This window comes from Euprymna scolopes, chromosome 2 (assembly GCF_053919585.1).
Source record: "Euprymna scolopes isolate OS-2025 chromosome 2, ASM5391958v1, whole genome shotgun sequence".
NCBI lineage: Eukaryota > Metazoa > Mollusca > Cephalopoda > Sepiida > Sepiolidae > Euprymna > Euprymna scolopes.
In genome coordinates this window covers 27,785,335-27,807,969 of record NC_136483.1, presented here as the reverse complement: position 1 = coordinate 27,807,969, position 22,635 = coordinate 27,785,335, and the positions used below count along the sequence as shown (strand labels likewise).

At 28.2% G+C, this 22,635-nt stretch overlaps 1 protein-coding gene across 1 annotated transcript in view; it reads left to right on the top strand.

Annotated features, from left to right (window-relative positions):
• Positions 1 to 22,635, top strand: part of LOC145290240 (WD repeat-containing protein 70-like) — a 79,226-nt gene that overhangs the window by 5,736 nt on the left and 50,855 nt on the right. The window contains exons 3-6 of the mRNA XM_080136470.1: positions 1,396 to 1,479; positions 6,561 to 7,003; positions 18,866 to 18,925; positions 20,485 to 20,618. Of these exons, the coding sequence (XP_079992596.1) occupies positions 1,396 to 1,479; positions 6,561 to 7,003; positions 18,866 to 18,925; positions 20,485 to 20,618 (721 nt within the window). The remainder of the gene's footprint in view (positions 1 to 1,395; positions 1,480 to 6,560; positions 7,004 to 18,865; positions 18,926 to 20,484; positions 20,619 to 22,635) is intronic.

Here is a 22,635-nt window from a genome sequence, read left to right as displayed (position 1 = left end):
TCATCCGTCAAGAATGCACAGTCTGGATGAGGTCATCAGTTAAAATTAAGTAAATATGTGAAATAATGAAATACTGGATGGGAATTACATCATCAGAGAGGAAGAAAGCATTTTATTACACGTGATAATTCAAGATAATACTTGTCCCAGGATAGGCAAAAATTAATTCCTTGCATTTTGCACCATATTTATATCCCCTTACAAACTAAAAAAAAACATGAAGATATAATTGTACTAAAATTTATATCTAAAAATAATATCTAAAAAGCTTATTTGATCAAAATCTATTTGATGATTTTGATTCTTGAAAATGTTTAAAAATCTTAGCTGAAGCTTAAGGGATCTTTAGAAGAAATTCAAGGAATCTTGCTTAATTAGTGTCTAATATCTGGATTAAATTTAATGTAAATCTAAAATATTTAAATTTTCAAATGAAACATTGTGCCGATATTATACCACCCTAAAAACTTTAACTTCTCCAAAGAAACTAATGTTTGAGGAATATTTATTAATTAATGCCTAGTGTGTAATTTCACAGGCATTAAAGGTATCTGAATTTTCTTCCATTTCCTTTTCATCTCCTTCACATGAAACTAAACTAAATATAGCGCTCACTACAACTGCTTACACCTATTAGCTGTGTTCCAAAGTTCATAATAATTAGTTATTTTTTAAGTGAATCCTATACGTATAAATATGAGCACATACACATACCTAATTTATATATAAATAGAGATATTTTACACTTGTCTATTAAATGATGATATCTTCTTTTTTTTTTTTACTTTATCCTAAACAAGATATTTGCCATTTGTGCATAAGGGCTACTATTTATGACCATACCTACAGGAACACTGTAGGGAGTTGAGCAGCAAGATGTCTGTTCACATTACACTTGAACTTCTGCATGTCAGTACAGTAAGGAGATCAGAAGAGAATTCCAAAGTTTATTAGCTTGAGGGAAGAAACTATTAGAGTAGAAAGCTATTCAGCATCTAAAGATCTCTATAGTGAAGGAGTGAGATTTTGCTTCTTGTCGGATTTGTCATGTCAAGAGGGCACATGTTACAAGTTCATCAGAGCACATTCCATTGAAATATTTGTAAAACAAGCACAGAGATGCAACATTGCGGTGATCGAACGGGTTGGAGTTTGGTTGATAGTGCATGATGATTTTAGACTCTTTTTTTTATTTTAGATCCTGTCAAGAAGTGAGACTAGTGGTAGATGCATCAGCCGAAATGTTACAACAAAAGAAATTCAAAACTAATAATCTGTTCTAACTTGAAATTATGTATGAAATTTTATATTTTATTAGTCCAACCTTGTTTTGTGTTTTTGTTTCATGAATTCTTTTCCTTCTTTTTTTTTTTTTTTTTTTTTTTTTTTTTTCAGAATCGGAAAAAAAAGCCCGTACATTTGATTTCATGGAAATGTTTCAGGAAGCAAGACAGGTGGCTTCAGAGAGGAGCAAAAAAGGTATATTTTCAAGATATTTGACTTTATTGTTATCAAAATCGGTAAAAACTGCTCATTTTTCAATCAAATCGATTGATTGCCTGCTTTAGTTGAGGACCAACCATGGTGCACCAGAAGGAAACTTCACATGCCTCCCCGCAGTGACTTCACAATACATTATAATCTACATTGTACTGTAGATAACCTACTGTTGATTTTATAAAATTATTTTTTATATATAATGACTTGAATTAAAGTTTGAAATGCAAAAGTCAAGTATCATGCTTCAATTGTGCTCTAAACAGAAACCTTTTCGAGCATGCCCTGTCTTATCAAAGAATTTACTGTTGAATTTATATGCTGGGCTCTTCTGCTTGTGCAGTGATAAAACTTTTGAAATGCACTTATGATGTTAGGCTGTATAAGAGTATTAACGCTGGTCAAAATCGGACTCTTCGGATTTTACTTATTGAGGGCATTCCAATATAAAATCTAAGAACACTACTAGACACATAAAGTACATTTTTGTAAAATAAAAAATCATCCCAGCTGTTTCTGAGTTCATAGGAAATGAACTCACACAGACAAAGTGCCTTTTATATACCCCCAACAAACCCTACAAGCAGCTAATTCCCACCCCTTCACAGTAGAGATCCCTAGATGTAAGCAGGCCTTCTACTCCAATAGTTTCTTCCTTTGGAACTCTCTTCCAGGATTCTGCTTTCCCAATTGTACTGAAATGCAGAAGTTCAATGATTTTTCACTTATTTGAAACTTTTTTCTTCAATTACACACTGCTTAATTTGGTCTTGTATTCACTACCACACAACATGCAATGGCCAACTGATATGGAATGGTTATAACTCCAGTACTAAGTGAGATACCAAGATAAATTTGCTATTATAAGGTTTTGGTATATTGAAAAAAAAATTCATTTGACATGCCTAGTATTACAGGGTGACCCCCAAAAAAACAGAGGACATTCAATTGTTTTCCTGAGCATTTTTTTTTTTTTTTACATAGGCATCACCACATTATCAAGGCCAAGAGGCCACTCAAGGATAAGAGTTAAGGAGTGTACAGTAGAAATTGGACAATATAGTAATCATTAGTAATGAAAATTTGGTAAATTTGATAACTTATATGGAACGGCTCATCAAGAACTTATTTACGTTAGACTTGAACACAACCATATTGTAGTCAGCCGGAAAGCAGGAAAACGGAAGACAATTCCACAGGCGTGCAGTTCTAAGAAAGAAGCTTTGTTCATGGAATCTACGTTTAGGTTTAGGCACAGATAAAGAGTGGGGGGAATTATTGATAGTGTTTACAGCTAGACGAGTGTTTCTTGTGAAAGTTTAGCGAGGGGGGACCATAGATTGAAGCTCAGTCGAACACTTTCCATGAAAATAACGATACATCAGAGACAAACTCGCAACATCTCTTCTGTGAGATAGAGGTTGCAGCGAAGAGAAAAGGATATCTCCTACAAGGCTACGAAGTCTATTTTGAACTCTATCAAGACAGGACAAGTCCTTTCTAGTAGCTCCTGCCCAGATGTGACAACAGTATTCCATCCTTGGACGTACCTGGCTCTTATATAGATAGAGAATAGCATCAGCAGTGAGATATTTACCGGATCAATAGAAAGATCCCACCATTTTTCCAGCGGCCTTGGCAACAGATTTGATGTACGTGTTCCATTTAAGATCAGGAGTAATGGTCAAGCCAAGAAGCTTGTCAAAACTTGAGGCCTCCTGAAGACGAGAGCCATTCATTTCAATTAATGCCAGATGTGAATTAGAATGTTGATGATGTAAAGAGAGAAGCTTGGTTTTAGATGCATTAAAAGTAACCAGCCACTCCTTTCCCCATTGTACTACGTGCTCAAGATCAGAGGAGAGAGAATTGGAGAGAACTTGGTCGTTTACTGTCTTAGATGTGCTACCATAAATGGTAGTGTCGTCAGCATAAATGTCTAGAAATGATGTAAGGATGTGATTTGAAAGATCATTAATGTAGATCAGGAAAAGAGTCGGGCCCAGGATGGACCCCTGAGGGACACCGGCATTAATACTGTGAGCTTCTGATTTTTGCCCCTCAACTACTACTCTTATGAATCTATCAGAAAGAAATGATTTAATAATTGAGAAGACTTTTCCAGCTATACCATAGCTAGCGATCTTATGAAGTAAACCTTTATACCATACCCTATCAAAGGCTTTAGATATGTCAAGAGCAATTGCCCTAGAAAGATTGCCACCATCGAGAGATTTGCTAATCCTATGCAATATAACTGTAAGCACATCTGCTGTAGATCTAGCAGAACGGAAACCATATTGAGTGTCACTAAGAAGGTTATTTTTGTTGAGATGGTTGATTACTTCTGTATTTAACACAGATTCTAGCAACTTACTCATGACGCACAGGAGACTTATTGGCCTGTACTGAGAGGGGGATGAGCGATCACCTGAATTCTTAAATACAGGGCATACTGATGAGATTTTCCAGGGAGATGGGAAACTATTCTCCTTAAGACAACGTTTAAACAGTTTTGTGAGTATGGGCGCTAGTTCAGGTTGAAGTTTTTTGAGTACTATAATTGGAATACCATCAGGGCCAGTTGCTTTACTGGAATCAAGGTTTTTGATTAGCTTGGCAACATCACGTACAGATATACGTATATCACATAGCGTGTTTTCTGATACAGGAGGAAATATTGGGGGTTGGCGGCCTTGGTAGCAAAGGGTAGAATTAGCTGCAAAGTTCTTGACAAAGAGTTTGGCTTTGTCTGATGCTGACGAGATTACCTCAGGTCCATTGATAATAGTTGGGATGGAGCACACGCTTCTGTTCAGGATTCTGTTTGCTATTTGCCAAAACTGGTGGGAACCAAGCCGCTGCTCAGCTACTTTGGACTTAACAGATTGAGCATACAACTCTCTTGCGTTCTTTATTACTTTCTTACAATGGTTGCTGGCAGTCCTGAAAGCGGCTTTAGTTTCCATACATCTATTACGTTTGAATTTTTACAGTCAATGGAGAAAAAAAGGCCAAAGACCCTAGTGTTTTGATGTGATGTTTTGAATATAATAAACTAGTTATGACCAAAGTTTCATTTCATTCAGACAAAACACTAAGAAACGGGGCCTAATTAGAGTTGGGGCCTGTTTTTTTGGGTGGGGTTACCCTGTATTATTGAATATTTTGTTTATTTTTTTGTTTTGGGAAAAATAAGATTACATATTTTAGAAAACTGAAATTTGTGCAAAAGGTGCATTCCAAAGTTGATAATTTTATTTTTCTAGGAAGAAATATTTGACAATAATACATCAGTTATTTCATGGACAATAGTGGTATTTCATTCTATATTATGTGTATATACTGTATGATATATGAAAGTGGTATTGTGTGATGTTTTTAAACATGAACCATGTGCATGGCATGCCAGGTTCAAGTTCTGTAGCCACTACTGTATTGAGGGCTTTATATTGTAAGGGAAACAGTCGCATTTGCGAGTGATTTTTCAAAGTGGCAACTAGAAATAATGAAACACTTATCTTTTGGTGAGTGAAAAATATCTTTGTTCGTTTTATTAAAAAAAAAAAGAAGTTATTTAAACAATAAAAGTTTAAAAGAACAATATGCTCTTTTTTTTTTTTAAAGTGAAGGCTATTTACAAAAAATATCTGAAGAAATTAGAAGGTTTATACCTTCAAGTATCAACATAAAATTTGTTGTATATTTAGAATTACACTTATTAAAAACAACACAGAAAAATCTTTATGATGTACATACTCGTCACGGAACGAAGATGTCATATTCTAAAAATCATGTAGGTTTGGCTAGTAACTTTTCTAGTTGACTAGTAAACGAAAATATTTAGTTGTCAAAGGTCAACTAAAGATAAATTTGTCTGTAGAGCACTGATATTACTTTCATTAATATCCTTGGAAAAGATATGCATTTATCTATTCACTCTGGGTTAAATATTTTTAGCTGAATTAGACTCTCAAACTTTGGTTTTCAACCAGTTTAGGAAAAGGAAAACTATTAACCGGCAGAAATTTAAATGTAATGTGAACAGACATCTTGCTGCTTAACTCCCCACAGTCCCCTGCTAGACATGATTCCTTATGTTCCAAATGGCAATATGTCCTGTGTTGGATGAAAAAGAATACAAAAAAAGGAAAATGAAATAACACCAGTCTTTCCCAACATTGTTTTCAGTTTATCCTAGACTTCTTGCCACTGGACTCATTATGCTATTAAGAGATTGTGCAACCCTTGCTTCATTATAGATTCTCTCTGCATAAGCATCGAAACAGGAGTATACATTGTCTCTCAAGAGTGAAAGGAGACCTTATTGTGTGATGCAGACAATGGTAGTATTTATCTATGTTATGTTTTTTTACTATGTTTTTTTTTCTATAATATATTTTTTTGTTTTTTTATATTTCTTTTTTATGTTTCTGAGTTTTTGAAGATTTATAATTTGTATTTGGATGTTCTCATCTTGAGTGTTATTCACAATGTTTTCAATAATGTAACCTTCAACCTTCTTCAGGTACAGCTGAAATCTACACAAAATATTAAATAGAACCCTATATTTATGCATGCTTTTATTTCGCCTTAAGCAATCTTCAATTGTATTCTTTAGCCACACTAAGAATTGAGCCTTCAACCTATTTTACCTAGTACTTTATCCTTTACTACACAGGTCCTTAAGGACAATTCTAGTATGAATTTTTTCCAAGGGAGGGGAGCTTAAATCGATTCTGTTTTTAGATGCACAATCTTACTACTTATCACTACACATTACAGATGTGTATTTTTTTTTTTTATATAATATTTATATATATATATATATATATATATATATACACACACACACACACACACACACACACACACACACACATATATATATTATGAAATGCATCCATTATAATGACTGGATATATGAAAGAAAAAAGAAAACATGATAAAAGGAAATTGTTTTGAAATTTGAATTCATGTCAACATTAATATCAACAACATTTTCGATATTGTGAACTTATGTATTTCTTGCCATTTCCATTTACTTTTATCTCTTCTGCAAGATTCTGAATGCTTCACCTCAGATGAGCGAACTCATCATTTCTCGAAAAAGGAAGAGAGAAAGGAAATCTCAAAATCAAAAGATGCCAAAGAGTCGATGGGGCCACCATTGTTCCCAAAGTTTAAACCTTTGTCCAGCAAAATGTCTGATGTCATTCATCACAAGAAAGATGAGAGGAAAGATGATGATGATCTTATTGGACCACCATTTCCGGTTGCTTCAAAGAGTAGTTTAAAAAAAGGGGTACATGATGATGATGATGATGATGATGATCTTATTGGTCCCCCTATTCCCTCCTCTTTGAAAAACAAAAGTGCAAAAGATGATGACGAAGATGATGATGATGATGATCTTATTGGTCCCCCTGTTCCCTCCTCTTTGAAAAACAAAAGTACAAAAGATGACGACGAGAATGATGATGATGATGACAATGAAAAAGAAGAGGTAAGTAAATGAATTGATTTGAATTATCATTAAAAATTTAAGAAAGCCAAAAACGATATAATTTTTATTCTCTAAAATGAATTATTTACCTTAAAATATGAATGATCAAACTTTCAACCATATAAGGTCTTTTTTGTTGTTGTTAATCATTTTTCTGTCAGAGATATAAAAATTTCTCAAGGGTGGAAGTCCGATGATATCTTAAAAGTGCTAATATTATTTCAGTAACACTGTTATGTAATATTATTTCATTAGCAATGTTATGTAATATTATTTCATTAGCAATGTTATGTAATATTATTTCATTAGCAATGTTATGTAATATTATTTCATTAGCAATGTTATGTAATATTATTTCATTAACGATGTTATGTAATATTATTTCATTAGCAATGTTATGTAATATCATTCCATTAGCAATGTTATGTAATATTATTTCATTAGCAATGTTATGTAATATTATTTCATTAGCAATGTTATGTAATATTATTTCATTAGCAATGTTATGTAATATTATTTCATTAGCAATGTTATGTAATATTATTTCATTAACGATGTTATGTAATATTATTTCATTAGCAATGTTATGTAATATTATTTCATTAACGATGTTATGTAATATTATTTCATTAGCAATGTTATGTAATATTATTTCATTAACGATGTTATGTAATATTATTTCATTGCCAGCGGTATGTAATATTATTTCATTAGCAATGTTATGTAATATTATTTCATTAGCAATGTTATGTAATATTATTTCATTAGCAATGTTATGTAATGTTATTTCATTAGCAATGTTATGTAATATTATTTCATTAACGATGTTATGTAATATTATTTCATTGCCAACGGTATGTAATATTATTTCATTAGCAATGTTATGTAATATTATTTCATTAGCAATGTTATGTAATATTATTTCATTAGCAATGTTATGTAATATTATTTCATTAGCAATGTTATGTAATATTATTTCATTAACGATGTTATGTAATATTATTTCATTAACGATGTTAGGTAATGTTATTTCATTGCCAACGGTATGTAATATTATTTCATTAGCAATGTTATGTAATATTATTTCATTAACGATGTTATGTAATATTATTTCATTGCCAACGGTATGTAATATTATTTCATTAGCAATGTTATGTAATATTATTTCATTAGCAATGTTATGTAATATTATTTCATTAGCAATGTTATGTAATATTATTTCATTAGCAATGTTATGTAATATTATTTCATTAGCAATGTTATGTAATATTATTTCATTGCCAACGGTATGTAATATTATTTCATTAGCAATGTTATGTAATATTATTTCATTAGCAATGTTATGTAATATTATTTCATTAGCAATGTTATGTAATATTATTCCATTAGCAATGTTATGTAATATTATTTCATTAGCAATGTTATGTAATATTATTTCATTAGCAATGTTATGTAATATTATTTCATTAGCAATGTTATGTAATATTATTTCATTAGCAATGTTATGTAATATTATTTCATTAACGATGTTATGTAATATTATTTCATTAGCAATGTTATGTAATATTATTCCATTGCCAACGGTATGTAATATTATTTCATTAGCAATGTTATGTAATATTATTTCATTAGCAATGTTATGTAATATTATTTCATTAGCAATGTTATGTAATATTATTTCATTAGCAATGTTATGTAATATTATTTCATTAGCAATGTTATGTAATATTATTTCATTAGCAATGTTATGTAATATTATTCCACTAGCAATGTTATGTAATATTATTTCATTAGCAATGTTATGTAATATTATTTCATTGCCAACGGTATGTAATATTATTTCATTAGCAATGTTATGTAATATTATTTCATTAGCAATGTTATGTAATATTATTCCATTAGCAATGTTATGTAATATTGTTTCATTAGCAATGTTATGTAATATTATTTCATTAACGATGTTATGTAATATTATTTCATTAGCAATGTTATGTAATATTATTTCATTAGCAATGTTATGTAATATTATTTCATTAACGATGTTATGTAATATTATTTCATTAGCAATGTTATGTACTATTATTTCATTGCCAACGGTATGTAATATTATTTCATTAGCAATGTTATGTAATATTATTTCATTAGCAATGTTATGTAATATTATTTCATTAGCAATGTTATGTAATATTATTTCATTAGCAATGTTATGTAATATTATTTCATTAGCAATGTTATGTAATATTATTTCATTAGCAATGTTATGTACTATTATTTCATTAGCAATGTTATGTAATATTATTCATTAGCAGTGTTATGTAATATTATTCCATTAGCAACGTTATGTAATATTATTTCATTAGCAATGTTATGTAATATTATTTCATTAGCAATGTTATGTAATATTATTTCATTAGCAATGTTATGTAATATTATTTCATTAGCAATGTTATGTAATATTATTTCATTAACGATGTTATGTAATATTATTCATTGCCAACGGTATGTAATATTATTTCATTAGCAATGTTATGTAATATTATTTCATTAACGATGTTATGTAATATTATTTCATTAGCAATGTTATGTAATATTATTTCATTAGCAATGTTATGTAATATTATTCCATTAGCAATGTTATGTAATATTATTTCATTAGCAATGTTATGTAATATTATTTCATTAGCAATGTTATGTAATATTATTGCATTAGCAATGTTATGTAATATTATTTCATTAGCAATGTTATGTAATATTATTTCATTAGCAATGTTATGTAATATTATTTCATTAGCAATGTTATGTAATGTTATTTCATTGCCAACGGTATGTAATATTATTTCATTAGCAATGTTATGTAATATTATTTCATTAGCAATGTTATGTAATATTATTTCATTAGCAATGTTATGTAATATTATTTCATTAGCAATGTTATGTAATATTATTTCATTAGCAATGTTATGTAATATTATTTCATTAGCAATGTTATGTAATATTATTTCATTAACGATGTTATGTAATATTATTTCTTTAGCAATGTTATGTAATATTATTTCATTAGCAATGTTATGTAATATTATTTCATTAGCAATGTTATGTAATATTATTTCTTTAGCAATGTTATGTAATATTATTTCATTAGCAATGTTATGTAATATTATTCCATTAGCAATGTTATGTAATATTATTTCATTAGCAATGTTATGTAATATTATTCCATTAGCAATGTTATGTAATATTATTTCATTAACGATGTTATGTAATATTATTTCATTGCCAACGGTATGTAATATTATTTCATTAGCAATGTTATGTAATATTATTTCATTAGCAATGTTATGTAATATTATTTCATTAGCAATGTTCTGTAATATTATTTCATAAGCAATGTTATGTAATATTATTTCATTAGCAATGTTATGTAATATTATTTCATTAGCAATGTTATGTAATATTATTTCATTAGCACTGTTATGTAATATTATTTCATTAGCAATGTTATGTAATATTATTTCATTAGCAATGTTATGTAATATTATTTGGTTAGCACTGTTATGTAATATTATTTCATTAGCAATGTTATGTAATATTCTTTCATTAGCAATGTTATGTAATATTATTCCATTAGCAATGTTATGTAATATTATTTCATTAGCAATGTTATGTAATATTATTTCATTAGCAATGTTATGTAATATTATTTCATTAACGATGTTATGTAATATTATTCATTGCCAACGGTATGTAATATTATTTCATTAGCAATGTTATGTAATATTATTTCATTAACGATGTTATGTAATATTATTTCATTAGCAATGTTATGTAATATTATTTCATTGCCAACGGTATGTAATATTATTTCATTAGCAATGTTATGTAATATTATTTCATTGCCAACGGTATGTAATATTATTTCATTAGCAATGTTATGTAATATTATTTCATTAGCAATGTTATGTAATATTATTTCATTAGCAATGGTATGTAATATTATTTCGTTAGCAATGTTATGTAATATTATTTCATTAGCAATGTTATGTAATATTATTTCATTAGCAATGTTATGTAATATTATTTCATTAGCAATGTTATGTAATATTATTTCAGTAGCAATGTTATGTAATATTATTTCATTGCCAACGGTATGTAATATTATTTCATTAGCAATGTTATGTAATATTATTTCATTAGCAATGTTATGTAATATTATTTCATTAGCAATGTTATGTAATATTATTTCATTAGCAATGTTATGTAATATTATTTCATTAGCAATGTTATGTAATATTATTTCATTAGCAATGTTATGTAATATTATTTCATTAGCAATGTTATGTAATATTATTTCATTGCCAACGGTATGTAATATTATTTCATTAGCAATGTTATGTAATATTATTTCATTAGCAATGTTATGTAATATTATTTCATTAGCAATGTTATGTAATATTATTTCATTAGCAATGTTATGTAATATTATTTCATTAGCAATGTTATGTAATATTATTTTATTAGCAATGTTATGTAATATTATTTCATTAGCAATGTTATGTAATATTATTTCATTGCCAACGGTATGTAATATTATTTCATTAGCAATGTTATGTAATATTATTTCATTAGCAATGTTATGTAATATTATTTCATTAGCAATGTTATGTAATATTATTTCATTAGCAATGTTATGTCATATTATTTCATTGCCAACGGTATGTAATATTATTTCATTAGCAATGTTATGTAATATTATTTCATTAGCAATGTTATGTAATATTATTTCATTAGCAATGTTATGTAATATTATTTCATTGCCAACGGTATGTAATATTATTTCATTAGCAATGTTATGTAATATTATTTCATTGCCAACGGTATGTAATATTATTTCATTAGCAATGTTATGTAATATTATTTCATTAGCAATGTTATGTAATATTATTCCATTAGCAATGTTATGTAATATTATTTCATTAGCAATGTTATGTAATATTATTTCATTAGCAATGTTATGTAATATTATTTCATTAGCAATGTTATGTAATATTATTTCATTAGCAATGTTATGTAATATTATTTCATTGCCAACGGTATGTAATATTATTTCATTAGCAATGTTATGTAATATTATTTCATTGCCAACAGTATGTAATATTATTTCATTAGCAATGTTATGTAATATTATTTCATTAGCAATGTTATGTAATATTATTTCATTAGCAATGTTATGTAATATTATTTCGTTAGCAATGTTATGTAATATTATTTCATTAGCAATGTTATGTAATATTATTTCATTAGCAATGTTATGTAATATTATTTCATTAGCAATGTTATGTAATATTATTTCATTAGCAATGTTATGTAATATTATTTCATTAGCAATGTTATGTAATATTATTTCATTGCCAACGGTATGTAATATTATTTCATTAGCAATGTTATGTAATATTATTTCATTGCCAACGGTATGTAATATTATTTCATTAGCAATGTTATGTAATATTATTTCATTGCCAACGGTATGTAATATTATTTCATTAGCAATGTTATGTTATATTATTTCATTAGCAATGTTATGTAATATTATTCCATTAGCAATGTTATGTAATATTATTCCATTAGCAATGTTATGTAATATTATTCCATTAGCAATGTTATGTAATATTATTCCATTAGCAATGTTATGTAATATTATTTCATTAGCAATGTTATGTAATATTATTTCATTAGCAATGTTATGTAATATTATTTCATTAGCAATGTTATGTAATATTATTTCATTAGCAATGTTATGTAATGTTATTTCATTGCCAACGGTATGTAATATTATTTCATTAGCAATGTTATGTAATATTATTTCATTAGCAATGTTATGTAATATTATTCCATTAGCAATGTTATGTAATATTATTTCATTAGCAATGTTATGTACTATTATTTCATTAGCAATGTTATGTAATATTATTTCATTAGCAATGTTATGTAATATTATTTCATTAACGATGTTATGTAATATTATTTCATTAGCAATGTTATGTAATATTATTTCATTGCCAACGGTATGTAATATTATTTCATTAGCAATGTTATGTAATATTATTTCATTGCCAACGGTATGTAATATTATTTCATTAGCAATGTTATGTAATGTTATTTCATTAGCAATGTTATGTAATATTATTTCATCAGCAATGTTATGTAATATTATTTCATTAGCAATGTTATGTAATATTATTTCATTAGCAATGTTATGTAATATTATTTCATTAGCAATGTTATGTAATATTATTTCATTAGCAATGTTATGTAATATTATCATTAGCAATGTTATGTAATATTATTTCATTAGCAATGGTATGTAATATTATTCCGTTAGCAATGTTATGTAATATTATTTCATTAGCAATGTTATGTAATATTATTTCATTAGCAATGTTATGTAATATTATTTCATTGCCAACGGTATGTACTATTATTTCATTAGCAATGTTATGTAATATTATTTCATTAGCAATGTTATGTACTATTATTTCATTAGCAATGTTATGTAATATTATTTCATTAGCAATGTTATGTAATATTATTTCATTAGCAATGTTATGTAATATTATTTCATTAGCAATGTTATGTAATATTATTTCATTGCCAACGGTATGTAATATTATTTCATTAGCAATGTTATGTAATATTATTTCATTAGCAATGTTATGTAATATTATTTCAGTAACGATGTTATGTAATATTATTTCATTAACGATGTTATGTAATATTATTTCATTGCCAACGGTATGTAATATTATTTCATTAGCAATGTTATGTAATATTATTTCATTAGCAATGTTATGTAATATTATTTCATTAGCAATGTTATGTAATATTATTCCATTAGCAATGTTATGTAATATTATTTCATTAGCAATGTTATGTAATATTATTTCATTAGCAATGTTATGTAATATTATTTCATTAGCAATGTTATGTAATATTATTTCATTAGCAATGTTATGTAATATTATTCCATTATCAATGTTATGTAATATTATTTCATTGCCAACGGTATGTAATATTATTTCATTAGCAATGTTATGTAATATTATTCCATTAGCAATGTTATGTAATATTATTTCATTAACGATGTTATGTAATATTATTTCATTGCCAACGGTATGTAATATTATTTCATTAGCATTGTTATGTAATATTATTTCATTAGCAATGTTATGTAATATTATTTCATTAACGATGTTATGTAATATTATTCCATTAGCAATGTTATGTAATATTATTTCATTAGCAATGTTATGTAATATTATTTCATTAGCAATGTTATGTACTATTATTTCATTAGCAATGTTATGTAATATTATTTCATTAGCAATGTTATGTAATATTATTCCATTAGCAATGTTATGTAATATTATTTCATTAGCAATGTTATGTAATATTATTTCATTAGCAATGTTATGTAATAGTATTTCATTAGCAATGTTATGCAATATTATTCCATTAGCAATGTTATGTAATATTATTCCATTAGCAATGTTATGTAATATTATTTCATTAGCAATGTTATGTAATATTATTTCATTAGCAATGTTATGTAATATTATTTCATTAGCAATGTTATGTAATATTATTTCATTAGCAATGTTATGTAATATTATTTCATTAGCAATGTTATGTAATATTATTTCGTTGCCAACGGTATGTAATATTATTTCATTAGCAGTGTTATGTAATATTATTTCATTAGCAATGTTATGTAATATTATTTCATTAGCAATGTTATGTAATATTATTCCATTAGCAATGTTATGTAATATTATTTCATTGCCAACGGTATGTAATATTATTTCATTAGCAATGTTATGTAATATTATTTCATTAGCAATGTTATGTAATATTATTTCATTAGCAATGTTATGTAATATTATTCCATTAGCAATGTTATGTAATATTATTTCATTGCCAACGGTATGTAATATTATTTCATTAGCAATGTTATGTAATATTATTTCATTAGCAATGTTATGTAATATTATTTCATTAGCAATGTTATGTAATATTATTCCATTAGCAATGTTATGTAATATTATTCATTAGCAATGTTTTGTAATATTATTTCATTATCAATGTTATGTAATATTATTTCATTAGCAATGTTATGTAATATTATTTCATTAGCAATGTTATGTAATATTATTCATTAGCAATGTTATGTAATATTATTTCATTAGCAATGTTATGTAATATTATTCCATTATCAATGTTATGTAATATTATTTCATTATCAATGTTATGTAATATTATTCCATTAGCAATGTTATGTAATATTATTCCATTAGCAATGTTATGTCATATTATTCCATTAGCAATGTTATGTAATATTATTTTATTAGCAATGTTATGTAATATTATTTCATTATCAATGTTATGTAATATTATTTCATTAGCAATGTTATGTAATATTATTCCATTAGCAATGTTATGTAATATTATTTCATTGCCAACGGTATGTAATATTATTTCATTAGCAATGTTATGTAATATTATTTCATTAGCAATGTTATGTAATATTATTTCATCAGCAATGTTATGTAATATTATTTCATTAGCAATGTTATGTAATAGTATTTCATTGCCAACGGTATGTAATATTATTTCATTAGCAATGGTATGTAATATTATTTCATCAGCAATGTTATGTAATATTATTCCATTAGCAATGTTATGTAATATTATTTCATTAGCAATGTTATGTAATATTATTTCATTAGCAATGTTATGTAATATTATTTCATTATCAATGTTATGTAATATTTTTTCATTGCCAACGGTATGTAATATTATTTCATTAGCAATGTTATGTAATATTATTTCATTAGCAATGTTATGTAATATTATTCCATTAGCAATGTTATGTAATATTATTCCATTAGCAATGTTATGTAATATTATTTCATTGCCAACGGTATGTACTATTATTTCATTAGCAATGTTATGTAATATTATTTCATTAGCAATGTTATGTAATATTATTTCATCAGCAATGTTATGTAATATTATTCCATTAGCAATGTTATGTAATATTATTCCATCAGCAATGTTATGTAATATTATTCCATTAGCAATGTTATGTAATATTATTTCATCAGCAATGTTATGTAATATTATTCATTAGCAATGTTATGTAATATTATTCCATTAGCAACGTTATGTAATATTATTTCATTAGCAATGTTATGTAATATTATTTCATTAGCAATGTTATGTAATATTATTTCATTATCAATGTTATGTAATATTTTTTCATTGCCAACGGTATGTAATATTATTTCATTAGCAATGTTATGTAATATTATTTCATTAGCAATGTTATGTAATATTATTCCATTAGCAATGTTATGTAATATTATTCCATTAGCAATGTTATGTAATATTATTTCATTGCCAACGGTATGTACTATTATTTCATTAGCAATGTTATGTAATATTATTTCATTAGCAATGTTATGTAATATTATTTCATCAGCAATGTTATGTAATATTATTCCATTAGCAATGTTATGTAATATTATTCCATCAGCAATGTTATGTAATATTATTCCATTAGCAATGTTATGTAATATTATTTCATCAGCAATGTTATGTAATATTATTCATTAGCAATGTTATGTAATATTATTCCATTAGCAACGTTATGTAATATTATTTCATTAGCAATGTTATGTAATATTATTTCATTAGCAATGTTATGTAATATTATTTCATTAGCAATGTTATGTAATATTATTTCATTAACGATGTTATGTAATATTATTCATTGCCAACGGTATGTAATATTATTTCATTAGCAATGTTATGTAATATTATTTCATTAGCAATGTTATGTAATATTATTTCATTAACGATGTTATGTAATATTATTTCATTGCCAACGGTATGTAATATTATTTCAGTAGCAATGTTATGTAATATTACTGCAGTAACACTGTTATGTAATATTTCGTTAACAATGTTATGTAATATTTTTTCATTAACGATGTTATGTAATATTATTTCATTAACGATGTTAGGTAAGCCATGTGTTGCACAAAGAAAGACAGTCAGACCTTCTGCGTTCAACAACTCAATGTACTTCCATTGTGGAAAAATGTTGATATCTTTGACAGAAAAATGATTAACACGAAAAAAAAACACTTAAAGGAGACAATATATGGTTGATAGCTTATGCTGACCATTTTAAGATGGCGTTAAATTAAGATATGAACTAAAACTAAAAAGGCATTTGAGGGAACTACACATGAAATATTTCCAAAAATGTTATATTGTAAATATTCTGTGCAATGATTTGAGTTGAGAAAATAGGTCAGAGGGGGTAGTTCAAAAGCTCCCAGAAGGTGGTCTCTCTGTACTGTGTTAAAAAATTGCACACACCTGCTAGTATCCGCTATCTCTACAAAGCAACCATTTACCCATGCATGCCACATATTAGTTGATGGATCTACCACCAGTCTCTCTCTCTTAAATAAGGTTAAAAAGAGTCTTCAATCAAAAGGTCTCGCACCCAACTCCAACCCTTCCGCCATTGCCGCAATGTTGCATTCCTGTGCTTGTTTTACAAGTACTTAAATGGAATGTACTCTGATGAACTTGTAGCACTTGTGTCCTCTCTGCATAAATATCCACAACTAACCCAACAAGTAGCAAAATCCCACCCTTTCACTGTAGGGATCCCTAGATGTCAGAAAATTTTCTACTCTAATAGTTTCTTACTCGAACTGCTAAATTTTGGAATTCACTCTGTTTCCTTGAGTGTACTAACATGCTGAAGTTTAAATGTAATGTGAATGAGCATCTTGTTGCTCAACTCCCTACATAGTGTCTCTGTAGACAGATATATAGAGAGAGATTTCTGTATTTCCTTGGAAGTACAAATTTGCTTGCATTGGGAGTTTTCTATAGTATTTCGCACATCACAGCTGTAATAATTTGCTTTTCTATATATTATATAGAATATATACTATATTACATATTATATAGAATATATACTATATTACAGCATTTTAATTTGAAAGATGACAAGTGTAATTTTCAAAGAATTAAACATTTTTGGTGTGTTTTTATTTTCTATAAATAAAAACTGAATAATTCAATTAAAAAAACTGAAAATAATGACAGGAAAATTTATTTAGATGACCACAAAAATGAGCTTGATTTTGTATTTTGTGTCTTTGAAACTTGTCTAAAAAATTTTTACTTGTTGTTATTTGTGAATGAAAAAATTTTTTCATTTTCTTTTTCAAGAAAAAGCATTAAAATATGACCACCACTTAATAATGAAACTATGGAGTGTAGAAAGTGGACTTTTGACAACCCTGTAACTCCCACTTCGCGTATCCCTTTAGTCTTCATATTCCATGAGTGATGTTTTTAACAAAGGGGGGGGGGGGCAAAAATCTCTTTTCTGGATCATTATCTAACACTTTTCATTGGCTAGTTTTTGACCTGGAAGTCTTATTTTTTTATGTTTTGTTGTTTATTTTTAACACCTTACACCAAGTGGCTTTTATGTCTTTTCTGAAGCGATTTCCCTAAATGAAAAGCAAAGAAAAAAGAAACAAAGACTTTGATTTCTTTTATTTTTCATCACTTTTGATTTTATTCTGAATTGAATAATTTTCATTCAACTTTAATTATAATCAATGTGCTGAATTTTAGTAAATATATTTTTTTGAAATTATTTTAAAGTCTTTCAACTTAAAACATTTATTTTACATAAATTTGTGTTCTGCTTTTTTAATACTTTATTTTTTTTAACATTTTAATTTTTTTAAACACTTTATTTTTAATTTTCAGACTCTTGAACAGTCAATTCCACAATCTTTAGAAATTACTTTGGCACATGGCGATAAAAGTGTAAGTTAATTTTTTTTCTTTTATTCAAATTTGAATGATTTCTTAAAACAATGCAAATTTTAAAATTTCTTTCCTAGAACATTCCATTTGCGGAATAAGGTACCACAAGTCTGCTTCCCAACTGACTGCAGCATGATTATCTTCAAGTCTAATGTGAATAAATATTTACTGAGGCATGGTCTTGGATAATCAATATCTCTTAAGTGATCTGTCAATTTGTAAAAAAAAAAATATGTCCAGAATTCATTCCCAACAAAAAACAAAAATAAAAATCTGTATGATGTACATACCTGTGTCAGAAAAAAAGTATTATATTCTAAAAAATTACATAAATTGATAAAGTAATGTTATTTTTATAAATAAAATTGTTTTTAAGCAAAATTGAGTTGTGTTTTTTTTAATGTGCCTCTCAATTCCCCATATTAAGAATGATATTTTGCAAGTTTTAATTATTTGCAGTTATTTCCCTTTTTCCTTCAACCTGTTTTCAAGTTGGCCTACAAAACTACTTGATCAAATTATGTTTTTTTTTTTTGTGTACAATATTTTCTTTCTGTTATATATCATGCAAAATTTTTTTTTTTTTTTTCGAGACGGAGGATTCTGGGCAAGCATCACATATATATATATATATAGCATAAAGCTTAGAAGCACTGATTGTCAAGTTTCAATCCTGGCTTGAGGTAGTTGCTAGTTTAGTTTCACTGTAGACATGTGATACAGCGAAACAGTCTGTTTGTGGATGACTATAAATGCTCTCTATCTTGGGTTGAGCATATTGGGAAGTGAAATAACAAACTGCCATTAGAGTATAATACAATGCTCTTTGTGTATATGAATAGAGCTTAGGCGTTTGTCCAATGTTTGATCATTGTAATTTCACACATCCACCTTGGTAGTAGCCAAATAGTGTAACAGTTAGAAGTGTCGACTGTCACCTAGGCAGTCAAGTTTCAATCCTGGTTTGAGGTAGATGCTAGTTTAGCTGCTCTGAGGAGCTGTGATACAGCAAAACAATATATCTGTGAATGATCAGTATATATGTCATTCACATTATTTCACTCTATTACAGCTCTTTAGCGTGATTAGACCTGCAAGTGTCTCAAGCTATGATCAAAATCGACAGTTGATACTCTTAATCATTTGACTATCAGTCATTTGCAGTGAATAAGTAAAATCGCAATGTTTATATAAACTCTGTAAAAGAGGTTTCCATTTGTTTACACTGATGTCAGTTGTGATTTTACTTTTACCAGCTAGCCGAACCCAAGAAAGAGGACATATTTAGTCATCAAGAGACTGTTTCGTTGTATCATAGCTCTTCAGTGTGATTAAACAAGCAAGTGCCTTAAGCAAGGATTGAAATACCATCGTCTCGTCAAGTCTCCACTTCTGACTATTCTGCTATCAGTCATCTACTGTGAGTAAGCAAAATCTCTATTGAATGCCAGCGTGCTAGCAGCACTGCACTTGTAAACTATATACAAGATGAAAAAAAAATGTAGAATATGATTTTATAGTTTTATTTTTAATATTTGTTGAAATTTTATTTCCTTTAGGTTTCAGCGTTGGCCCTGGACCCTTCAGGTGCTCGTCTTGTCACAGGAGGATATGACTATGATATACGATTTTGGGATTTTTCTGGCATGGATGCATCTTTAAAACCTTTCAGGACCTTACGGCCATGTGAATGGTGAGTGCTTACAGAATTGCTTAAAATTATTTCACATAGGATCAGTGAATGTATTAACAGGGATTTCCTTTATTGCATATCAAAGGCATTTGATATGGTTTGGCATAAAGTTCTACTTCACAAGATTTCCAACTATGGAATATATGGAAATGTCTTCTCAACCATCAAATCTTTTCTCTCCAATACGTTTATACAAGTAGTTGTCGATGGACAAAAGTCTGAAGCTCAATGCTAGCATGCCTTAGGGATCCATCTTGTGGCCAACTCCCTTCCTTATCTTCATCAATAATCTCCCAAATCATGTTCTAAGTTCATTCATAAACATATACACAGATGACACTACGATCTATGGCAACACTTTAAAGGTCAATAACAACCAAGATCTCTCTGAATCTCTCTCTCCTCTAACCTTGAGCATGTGATGTAATGAGGTAAAAAGTGGCTAATTTTAATGCATCCAAAACCAAACATTTCTCTTTTTGCCATAAATGCTCTGCTCCTAACTTGAACTTCAGTTGATATGAATGGCTCTCATCTAAAAGAGGCTCCCTGTTTTGATAGAATTCTGGATATGACCTTTACCCTTGACCGGTAATGGAAGACTCACATTAAATCTGTTGCCAAGGTTACCAGAAAAATGGTTGCATCATTTTATCATTCCAAAAGGTATCTAACTCTTAAGGCAATCTTCTACCAGGTACATCCTAAAACAGAGTAATGTTGCCATATGTGGGTAGGGGATGCTCTATCCTGACTTGACAAAGTTCAAAACTAGTTTCAAAACTTATAGGTGATGCCCTTTTATCTTCCTTGCAACCTCATTCTCATAGAAGAGACATCGCAAACATGTCTCTGTAATTTTTGGCAAGTGCTCATCTGAGTTTCAATCTATGATCCTCATCCGTACCAAACTTTCACAAAAACGCTCATCTAGCTACAACAACCATCAACAGTTTCTCCCATCCTCTATCTGTGCCTAAATCTAAATGCAAATTCCATGAACAAAGTTTCTTTCTTAGAACTGCCCAGCTGTGGAACTCTGTTCCACTGGCCTGCTTTCCAGCTGACTACAATATGGTTGTCTTCGAATCCAATTGAGCCCCCCACCCCATAAAAAATCTATTTCTACCCCATTTCCACCACTATTAACTGTCTCAGTAGCTACCATACCCTCATTAACCCTTATCCTCAGTGAGAACTGAACTACCAGCAGAATTTGTATGTGTAAGGGGAATGTTAAAGCAAATTCTCTATTAGGATGATCAGGAATTGATATTTTAAGGAAAATAAGTTTTTTTGTACTTTTAACTAAAATAATTGAATAATCCAAAGGAATTTTTTTACCTACAAATTTAAACTCCAACTATAAAAAATTAAAAGTAAACAAGATATTTTCTAAACACAGATGGTTTCATTTATAATATAAATCTCACCTGTCTGTTTAAATGTATGTATGTATGTATTTATGTCTGCCGAAAACTTTCAATAGAGCGAAGGATTTTCACGAGATCAGTAGCGTTTTGAAGCTTGACCCCTCGGACAACAAATATTAAAAAATTGGCTAAAAAAACATTAATTCCTTCACCCTCAACTGCGCACTTTTCTACAGGGAGGGGTCGCTTTTTTCACCAATATTTTCGAAAGTCAACCCCTCTTTTCGATTGACTAGAGCTTCAACATTTGTCACTTCTAATTTGGCGATGGGTACAACAGCAAAGACATCACTTTTTTTTCACCTTCTTTCCTCTTTCGCGGTACAGGTTCGAGACTGCCTGCCTACTACCACTTTATTTTTCTTTTCTTTTTTTGCTCAATACACACCTCCAAACACCCAGGCAATGCCGATCACCCACCCAGGCTAGTCATTTATATCATACAAAAATTCTGAGGACCTTGCATGTTGCTTTAACTGGAATTAAAGAGTTATCAACCTTGATATAATCTTAAAATCAAGGAAAAAATTGAGACATATCTTGAAGTTGCCTCCTTTTATCTGAGTAGAAATTAGTGATTAAAA